At 35.8% G+C, this 10,710-nt stretch overlaps 1 protein-coding gene across 1 annotated transcript; it reads right to left on the reverse strand.

Moving 5' to 3' along the window:
- Positions 1-39: 39 nt before the first annotated feature.
- Positions 40-10,091, reverse strand: LOC129272302 (protein PBDC1-like). Its single transcript, XM_064107420.1, has 5 exons — positions 10,024-10,091; positions 9,499-9,558; positions 8,128-8,268; positions 7,017-7,128; positions 40-5,430 (listed from the first exon to the last, which is right to left on the reverse strand). The coding sequence occupies exons 1-5, from the start codon at positions 10,057-10,059 to the stop codon at positions 5,270-5,272; spliced, it is 510 nt and encodes a 169-aa protein (XP_063963490.1). The 5' UTR covers positions 10,060-10,091; the 3' UTR covers positions 40-5,269.
- Positions 10,092-10,710: the final 619 nt, after the last annotated feature.

The raw sequence follows: 10,710 nt of genomic DNA on the forward strand, positions 1-10,710 counted from the left end.
TTTGATGACACAAAATTTCCAAACAGACTAAATGAATACTTATCTTCCTATGACTTTATATTTCAAGGCATTTCACAAAAAATCTTTTAATCATTGGTTACAATTCAAAGTGAACATTATGCTTTCTTAATCGTTCTTAATGCTTTCAAACATTAATGTCAATCGCTAAGGATAAGTGATTTCCAGTGGTTATTCATTACTTATGACATTTGTGCTATGGATAACAAGTTGCAATAACATTTGAATATGGTTAATGATTACAACCGAGTTATCGCACCTATTATACTTTGTAATACACAGTGCGATATTACTTGCATTGTCATATATTGTACGAAAACTGTATAATACATTACAATGCTGCCAAGAGGCATAAAATGCATTAGGCACCTTGTCAAAGGGAATCCTGCAAGCGGCATTTCGTTACCAATTCTCACGCTTCTTCATAGAAAAAATATCGGGAATGCAGGTAGAGCCGCTATGAAAAGACGCATAGCACCATTATAGCAAGATTCTTGCTAAAATATGCGGCACAGGCTTGACAAGTTGCCTTACCTTATTCAAGTGATGATTAAGTGGTGATGACATGTTACTGATCGCCACTGGCAATAGTTAGCGCCATCAGTCATAAGTGGTGATAACATGTTACTGATCGCCACTGGCAATAGTTAGCGCCATCAGTCGTAAGTGGTGATAACATCTGAATGACATGTTACTGATCGCCACTTACGATAGTTAGCGCCATCAGTTGTAAGTGGTGATAACATCTGAATGACATGTAACTGATCACAATGGTGATTGAAAGCGCTATCCACTGCGAGTGCTAGTAACGTCTGACTGACATCTTACTGATTGCCACTGTTGAATGATGGTGCTATCCAACACGAGTGGTTACATCTGAAAGCACGCTTACATGCACATATCAATGATACAAGGAGTACTACAGGTACACTTGTACAAGTCGATCCTCTGTATTAAAGTCGAAGCAATATTTTTAAAACAGATTATGGACAAGATATGTTATATACCCCATCTTAGTCGAATTTTTCCCTAGTCGAACAAATCTGTTGTCCCAACTGATTTTCTCTGGCAAAGTTACCTGTAATTTGAATTTCTGTTATTCTACCCTGCGCTGGAGCGATACCAAGCAAGTGACAAACTTGACTTTTCCTTAATAAAAAACAAACATATCTTTCATTTACACTGATGTCCATGAAATACCATGATGGATTGCCCGACATACATCCTAGCAGAATGAGCTACCATGCACAATATTTAGCCAAAAATGTGAGCACACTCAGTAAAATATGAAATATCAATACCCCAAATTTGTGGGAGTTTCATAATCCTGCAGATTTTTTTAACTGGCCTTGGCAACACCAACCACAAGGTTCCTGAACCCTAATTAACAGTCTTCCAGATTCTTGTTAATTTCACAATCCTTCTTGTATACAAATTCAAGCCTGGTGAAATTACTATCATGGTGATATAGAGTAGATTACATGTAGATTGCAATTTCCAAATGACAAAGCTTGTATGTTACAGCCTGGAAAGTGTACATTACTACAAAGTATTTTGTGTGTAATTTACAATATGAAACTAATTAAAGTAGCAATGACAAGTGACCTTCATGTAATTGTCTCTCAAACCAGTTTAAACCGGTTTAAGATGATGCAAAAGAAGATCATACAAACTCAGGGCCCGTCTTACAAAGACTATGGAAATCCATCAGTGTCATAATTATTTTAACAGGAAATTTGCAAAATGTCCTTTGTAAAGAAAGGAGATCACACCAAATTGTCAAGCAATCAATGAATTTATGGATAGACATTCATATCTAGAATTTCTTTTGAACAAACATGCATTTTATATGTTGACGTTGCTGGCTTTCCATAGTTGTGATTGATCGGATCAATCGCAACTCTTTGCAAGACAGGGGCCCAGGGCCCTGTCTTACAAAGAGTTACAATTGATCCAATCAATTGTAACTCTATGGAAATCCATCAGTGCCATAATTTTTTCTACAAGAAATTTGCAAAATGTCCTTTGTAAACAAAGGAGAACACACCAAATTGTCAAGAAATCAATAAATTCATGGATATACATTCATATCTAGAAAATCTTTCGAACTAACATGCATTTTATATGTTGACTTTGCTGGCTTTCCATAGTTGCGATTAATCGGATCAATCGCAACTCTTTGTAAGACGGGCCCCTGATCTTCATGTACAGTGTAAGGTGGGCCGTTTGATATGGACACACTGAGAAATTTTAAAAATCTCCTCTATACATGTATTTGTCTTCACAAGCTTTATTTCAGGCAGTTAGTAACTTTGTCCAGGCCCCCGTAACACAAAGGTTAGCAATTAATCACTAAATGAAATGGCCAAGATCATCGTTGCATGCGCATTTTGCTCAGTAGACTCACTAAGAACCAATCGTGATTGTGATTGCTCTTCCATATTAGCGATTAATTGCTAATCTTTGCAAGCGGGCTTGGGATTCGAAATCAAAATCTCCTTTTCCAGCTACTGTAATCATAACTGCAAATAAGCAGAAATCGCACCAGCTTTAAAGACTATAAAGTGGTCATTAGCATATTGACGTATTTATGATAACAAAAAATCATATCTCGATCGCATATTTCTATACCAAGGTAATGCTTTTGGTACAGCAAACGGTTATTTGTTGTATTTTTTCAAATGACTAATAACATTTTATCTAATAATTTCTGTTGGGTTTTTTTTTGTGCAAATCCTTCACTTGAGTTTAGGGGGTCTGAATAAACAGCCTACATGTACAATGACATGAGTACTGAAAGCCCTCTCGCTCTGAAATTGAAACAGCAAGTTTTAAATATGCTACTGTAGTCTTGTGTAAAGACCCCACTTGTTGATCAAAGTTTCAATCAGGGTCTGTGCCTGCAGACTAATTTTCACTAGGAGAAGATACTCATCATTTTATCAGAGGTAGATTTTTCTACTTTGGACAATGCTGATATAGCCCTCTTATCAAATATTGGATGCACATATAATTGTGAAATCTTAGTGATATTGTCCGACAATATGATACTTTATGAAATATTGTTTGCACAATTCTTGAAATCACCCATCTTGTCCAGGTGAACAGCCTTTCTTGACACAAGATAACTTGGTATACAATAAAAATGTGTTATACTGTACAATGGATTCTGAAAATGCAAATAATAAATCATATTTCAAATGTCTCTTCCACCTTCGGAAAGAAATGGCGTACTGTACTGGTGTAATCATACATGTAAAAATCAAATACATACTCGGTATAAACTTTTATTGATCAAAAATAAGATTACATGTGCAGATACACATAAATAATTCCAATACTTGAGCTAAAATCTTAGAGATAAACTAAGTTGAAACAGTATGGAAATTTTTATATCATCACAGTTTTGTATCGTTTCTCCAATGTTTTGTGGTCTAGTGCTATTTGTAGATAAATGGCATCTCTCATTTAACAGTTGCATATGACCAAGTATTAGTACCAAAGCAGTTTATCCTCTCCATGCTTAATACCTCGGTCACATTTACTCTCCGGCCGCCGTACGGCGAGTCGAAAACAGCTGTTTTATCTAATTTTATTCAAACCACCAATATGTAGCTGGTACAAAAATATGTTAAAATTGCTGTTTTCGACTCGCCGTACAGCGGCCATAGAGGAAATATGACTGAGGTATTAATACAGCCAAGTATTAGAGAGCCTCCTCTTTAAAATACATAGCACATCGTCGAATACAGACAGTCATACTCCATACAAAGCAAATATTTTGCATGATACACAGTGTAGTGTACATATATAACAGTTTGACATAATCATGCATTCTGCATCTTCCATTTTCTTGGCTATGTACAAGCTTTGTCATGCCAACCATGGTCCAAGTAGCTGTTTCAAAATCTTTTCGTAAGTTATGAGCGACTTTACGAAATACTGATATCGATACTGGGGACCCTTTCTTACAGGCTAAATCAACACCAATGAAAATTTGGTGCAATTGATTTGTCACAAGAAAAGGTCACCAGCCATTTGTTAAGTCGTTCGTAAAGTTGCTCATAATTTACGAACAGCTTTATGAAACACCCACCTGGGGTCCGTTGCAGAAAGAGTTGCAATCAATTGCAACTCTAAAAATCATTCGCAACTTGATTTTCTACCAATCAACAGCGCGCATTTGGTACTTGAGATTGATTTTTGGACTTGTGTTTAAATGCAACTCTTTCTGCAATGGACCCCAGGCCATACACTGTGCTCTACTCTGGAAGTATGGGGCAAAAGCGGTGGAAACGAATTTGCGGGTATACTATTTCAAGGCAGCTGTTGACACCAAATCTACATTGAACCATGCACTACTTTGTATACAAAAGAACGCCAACGTTGGTATTTGTGGTATTTGTAACTGCGCACCACTACCAATCATTTGTGTCGCATACAAGCCAGATGCCCCTGGAACTTTTATACATTTCTTCTTTTTTTATTGACTCTTGGAAATCATCAGAAAATTGATTAATCCAAAAAATTGGAAGCAGTTTATTTCCACATACATTTTAGATTTTTTTTTAAATTGTATGTACTCGGTTGCAAATCCAGGGGGCCGTTTCATAAAGCTGTTCGTAAGTTCAGAGCGACTATAAGAACGACTGGTGATCCTTTCTTGTGGTAAATGGTAGACACAAAAACGTTCATTGGCGAGGGTTTTGCGCGTAAGAAAGGATCACCAGTCATTCTTAAAGTCGCTATTAACTTACGAACAGCTTTATGAAACACCCACCAGGTAAAGGCCCGTGCCCCCCCCCCCCTTGAGAAACATTTTTTTAAATGTTGTGCATATTTGCAAGTGATAGCATTTGTCAAATTTGTCATGACATAACTCACATAAATCGCATCACCTTAATATTGGATTGAGGACCCTTATTGTCAACAAATTTTTGAACAAAAATGCCCCCCCCCCCTTGGAGTTACTTCACCTCTAAAAAATACAACTTTCCTTATAAAAATCAATCAATAATCTCATAACATGATGAAATCCATAAATATATAAAACACTGCGGTTGTATCATACATGTAACACCTGTTCATAGCGTAACACTGATAATGTAAAAAGAAAAAAAAATAAAGCTACACATTTTTGGTGTTGAACACAAGCCCCAACTTCCAACTTGAATTGCAGTCCATTGAAATTTGGATGATAAATGTTGATGATAAGTTAATGGCACAGTTATTGTGGAGAAGGGGCCGTATGCTATGAAGCAACTTCGCTTGCTTTGGCGTTGTCGGATTGGGCATTGTTGTCAGGTTGGGCGGGAGTCTCCTTCTCTTCCTTTGGGGAGCCTTTCCTCACTGCCAGATTGAGTCCCGCTCGATTCCGAGCGATCTCGAAAGCATAGAACTGAATTCTGGTCACTAATGAAATAATGAAACAATATAATAATTGTATTTGTTCCTGTGTTCAAAACTACTCATTTTTAGAAGGAAATGATAATTATCATTTGAGAGGGGAGTCATTTCATGGGGCTTTTTTATATATAATCAAATTCAAGAGATTTGGGACATGACAAATGCACCAGTAATACACATGACAATACTTCTCTATAATGACAAGTGAAAATAAGGTGAAAAACATACAGAGTTGAATATGGGAGGGGTACAAAAATCAAAGTGGATTATCAAGGTTAATCCAAATGTAGTAATAATAATGATAATGAAATAATAATACTAATAATGATAACACTAATATTAATACTTATACCAATATTACTACTACTACTAATAATTATAATAATGATAATTAAAGTTAGGTTTGACTCTAATCTAAACAAGAATTGATACACTTCTATGTAATGCTGGGCTTCATAATATTTCTTCCACATTCATGGCAATTTTTAATTCACAATATTTTTATTTATATTTTCCCATTCTCCCCATTTTGCGTCTCAATCAATTTTTTCACAACTTTTTTGCAGCAAGATAAGAATAAAGATTCCGAGCGATCTCGAAAGCATAGAACTGAATTCTGGTCACTAATGAAATAATGAAACAATATAATAATTGTATTTGTTCCTGTGTTCAAAACTACTCATTTTTAGAAGGAAATGATAATAATCATTTGAGAGGGGAGTCATTTCATGGGGCTTTTTTATATATAATCAAATTCAAGAGATTTGGGACATGACAAATGCACCAGTAATACACATGACAATACTTCTCTATAATGACAAGTGAAAATAAGGTGAAAAACATACAGAGTTGAATATGGGAGGGGTACAAAAATCAAAGTGGATTATCAAGGTTAATCCAAATGTAGTAATAATAATGATAATGAAATAATAATACTAATAATGATAACACTAATATTAATACTTATACCAATATTACTACTACTACTAATAATTATAATAATGATAATTAAAGTTAGGTTTGACTCTAATCTAAACAAGAATTGATACACTTCTATGTAATGCTGGGCTTCATAATATTTCTTCCACATTCATGGCAATTTTTAATTCACAATATTTTTATTTATATTTTCCCATTCTCCCCATTTTGCGTCTCAATCAATTTTTTCACAACTTTTTAAGAATAAAGTTCCATAATAGTGTGGTCTAAGTTAACCTAGGTTTAACTATTACTGCGATCAAAAGATACTGTGAGAAATGATTGGGTATGTTTATTTTGGTGGAGCGTTGTGGCCCAGTGGATTAGTCTTCTGACTTTGAAACAGAGGGTCGTGGGTTCGAATCCCAGCCATGGCGTGATTTCCTTCAGCAAGAAATTTATCCACATTGTGCTGCACTCAACCCAGGTGAGGTGAATGGGTACTCGGCAGGTTTAGTTCCTTGAATGCATGAGCGCTGAAAGGCAGCTCGAGCTAAAGCCAGGGTAATAATAATAATAACGCGACTCGGAATAGAACATTTTAGATAGATGGCGCTATATAAATGCCTATTATTATTATTATTTCATAGTAAATGGCATATATTCAAACTTACCAAATATTGAGTTGCTTTCTGAGTAGTCTTCACTCACGTTCAGTCTCAGGAGTGTTCCATAGTTGAAATTATCTACAGTCCCGTCGAAATGATTACAAAATACTCTCCATTTCTGAGGGATGAGACGTAAGAGAGACGACATTACTGCAAATAAAGACATATCTACCCCAAAATTTAACTGTCTATGCGAGAACCATCGACCTTCTTTTCACTATACATGTATTGCCAAATGTGTTTCAATTTAAATGCAACAAGAAGACTTTGTTCTGGTAGAGAAAGAACTTGAGAGAGTTTGATTCAATAACTGGACCTAAAAAAAAAACTGGACAGATTGAGCATGATCACAAATCTATCAATGATGACATTTCAATAATACACAATTTCCATTAACTGTTTTAGCTGAAAATTTAAAGGTTAAAGAAAGTAGTTGCAGCAAGCAATAATTTCACGAGAAAGTCTTTTAAATTAAGGTTAATTGTCACCATATTATCATATATCTAGATCTTGTACATTAATGTAGACTCATCTTTGTGAAATCATGAAATCTTAGCTCAAAACCGATAATTCTGATGATCACTAACACAGAAAAGCATAATGTGGGACAATGTATTATTTTTGCATGGAAAAATACCAGACATTTGATGGAATTCTGTGCTCATTTTGCTCATTTCTCAGCAATTACGCATTTCTTCCAGAGCCATTTGGCATACATTTTTCATTTATACATACAAACACTTGGGTGGTAATTTCATTGGATTCTGTTCGAACTCATTTTGAGATCGGTACCACAAGTGGTATTTATGTTTAATGTTGGTTTTTATTTTTGACTGATTTTGCTTATCCACCATCGCCAAAATCTTCACTTTTAGACATTGACATTGCATAACGTGAAAATGACACAATATGTTGAATGAGCAAAAATACAATAAACAAAATAGGACAAGCTCCTACTGATGATGGTGGTGGTGGTGGCAAATTTGCTGATGGTGATGGTAATGGTGTGATAATGATGACAAGTATAATGTTGGTGATGATGACAATGATAATGATGGTGGTGGTGATGATGATGATGATAATGATGATGACAAAAAGTACCAAACACAAGATTTACCGCTTTTGACTTGTCACTTTTAAGATCCTCGGGATCGATGATGTCTATCTTCATATCAGGGAAGTCGTGTTTGAAGTGTTGAAATATTTCATCATCGTGCTTGGTGAGCTTTAGCACTGTAGAGTCCACGGATGATACCAACTAAATAAGGGAAAACAAATAATTCAGTAATAGCCTACACGATACCAACTACAGGCAACTTTGCCAGGAAGCAGAATCTTTTTGGACCACAGACATTTATTCAACGAAAGAAAAAATATAATCATTTGACTCCAAAATTTGGTCTAAGAAATGCTTTGATAGAAGGTTGTCTTATGCTAGTTTTCCTTTACTATGTTTTTAGACACACAAAATTAAAGGGACATCTCATGAACAGTTCCATGACAATTGCTCTGGCGACAATTGCTCTGCTAGGAATGACCAACTTCAACCCTGGATATAACACTATACCCTACCCTAAACTTAACATAAAACCCTATTGCAACACTAACCCTCTAATCTTAGATGAAATAAAGCCCAAAGCATTTGTTGCCAGAGCAAACGTTGTGTCACCCTCACGAACATGTAATGTTGTTCCTTGGTATTTGAATGACTGGCCTTTGCATATGAAGTGCTAAAAGATGAGCTCGAAGCTTTCCGACGATTCAGTAACCTATCTCTAGAGATGCCGACCTCTTGACACAATAAGATCGAATATTCTAAAATATCATATATTTGAGTGAGAAAGACTCAGATTTTCTGAATAACTCAGCATGCACAGTGATTCAAATAATCCCATTTAAATCATGGCAATAGTTTATGTCTATTTTATTTCAGAAATGTGTGTTGATTGTAAGGATTGCACATTTCATTTTTTTGCTATACATAAAAAGGTGACCGAAGACCCCATCATTTGGCTTGCCTTATGCAAGTCGTTCATAAAGTCTGCAGAAACACCATCCTGATCGTATTTAGAAAGAAGATCTCATGATGTCATGATATCAAACTATGATGAATCATATACTAGCCACTGTTCCAAACACTCGGTCAGATCTGAATTCACAAGCATTTCAAAGTCTGAATTCACAAGTATTTACAATTCATTACATTACAATTTCCAAAGTCCCGTAACACAAAGGTTAGCGATTAATCGTACACTCAATTTTCTAGATTGATTGGACACTGTAGTGTTACGGGCCCCCAGATTGTGATATTGTTCCTTTTATTCAGTACTTTAGACATTCAATGGCTCTTCACCACAAAGCCCAAAATTTGATAATAGGGCTAATTTTTACAATTGATTACATTGATCAGTATGTGCAATCGACCATGCAAATCAATGGTGTGATCAATCGCTTGGCTTTGTATCACAGCCCCCTGATGCATACTCACATTGAAGTATGTTTCTGCATGGTGATAAGCTTTCATGGCCCAAGCAATCTCCACGTCTTCCTGTTAAAGATGAACAACAGAGCAAAAAAATGCTGTGAAAAGAAACTACACACAAATTTATTGTCCCTTTTGACGTAAAGGAGTAGAGTACGGTACAACATTTAAAGTTCAAAATGTAGTACCAAATAGCATATACTGAGTGGAAACTGATGATTAAATACGTGTTTAAACACAACCGTAAATTGTTGAATAATACAAAGCTATATGACATGAGATCTGCTATTCAACTTCAGTGCATTTCTGAAATGAGTGCTCTAGCCAACAGGAATATTTGACCTTCTACCCTTGCGCTGCATGCAGATGAACCCACCCCCCCCCCCCCCCTTGTGATCCCAAAGTGATTCCTAGTGTTCTAATAAAGTATAGAAATCATAAAACTCATTCTACTCATTCTGGTAAATCCCCTATTGAATTGCCCTTGAAAACTAATAATTTTGTGTCTTTGAATCTTATCCCTCAACTTACCCGGTTACCAAGGTTTTCAGCGGACGGTGCTGCCATGATTCAAATATCTGCACTCTTCCTGAGAAATGAGATATGAATAAAAAGGTCAGTTATAAATTGGCATTATAAGAGGGGGCGATTGCCCGGGGCAAGTAAAAGTTAAAGCTGGGCAAGTGTTTTGAAGTATAGACCAAAACTACTTGCCTGAATTGGACAAACAAAATTCTCACAGTAGAATGACCAACATTACAATGACCGCCATGACCTAATTTTGGTCATGGCGGGCAAGATAAAATCACTTTGGAAAAAGAAATGCAATAACAAGGTACATCAGTTCATGTCAAAAGAGAGAAGAAAAGGTCAATGGTTGATAAAACTGCAATATCTTCTTTTTTTCAAGGATTTTTTGGGGCAAGTGAAATAGATTTTTGGGCAAGAATGTTCCAACTATTTAAAATTGCTTCTAAAAAGTTATGTAGCACCCTGCTAATCTTTTACACAAAAGTCACACATGTATCATTCTTGAATGTTCATCTAGCATTCAATAAAAGTGTTCATATTCTTTGTTCTTGATCTCCTGCAGTGACTCTCCATATATTAGCAGTCACCATGGACTGCATGGTTCCAATGAAGAGCACTTTGATCAATAGGCTCCGCTCAACCATTCAGCCCAAAGATCAATTAAACAACTGAACAATTATTGTTTTT

Source organism: Lytechinus pictus, chromosome 12 (genome assembly GCF_037042905.1).
Source record: "Lytechinus pictus isolate F3 Inbred chromosome 12, Lp3.0, whole genome shotgun sequence".
Classification (NCBI taxonomy): domain Eukaryota; kingdom Metazoa; phylum Echinodermata; class Echinoidea; order Temnopleuroida; family Toxopneustidae; genus Lytechinus; species Lytechinus pictus.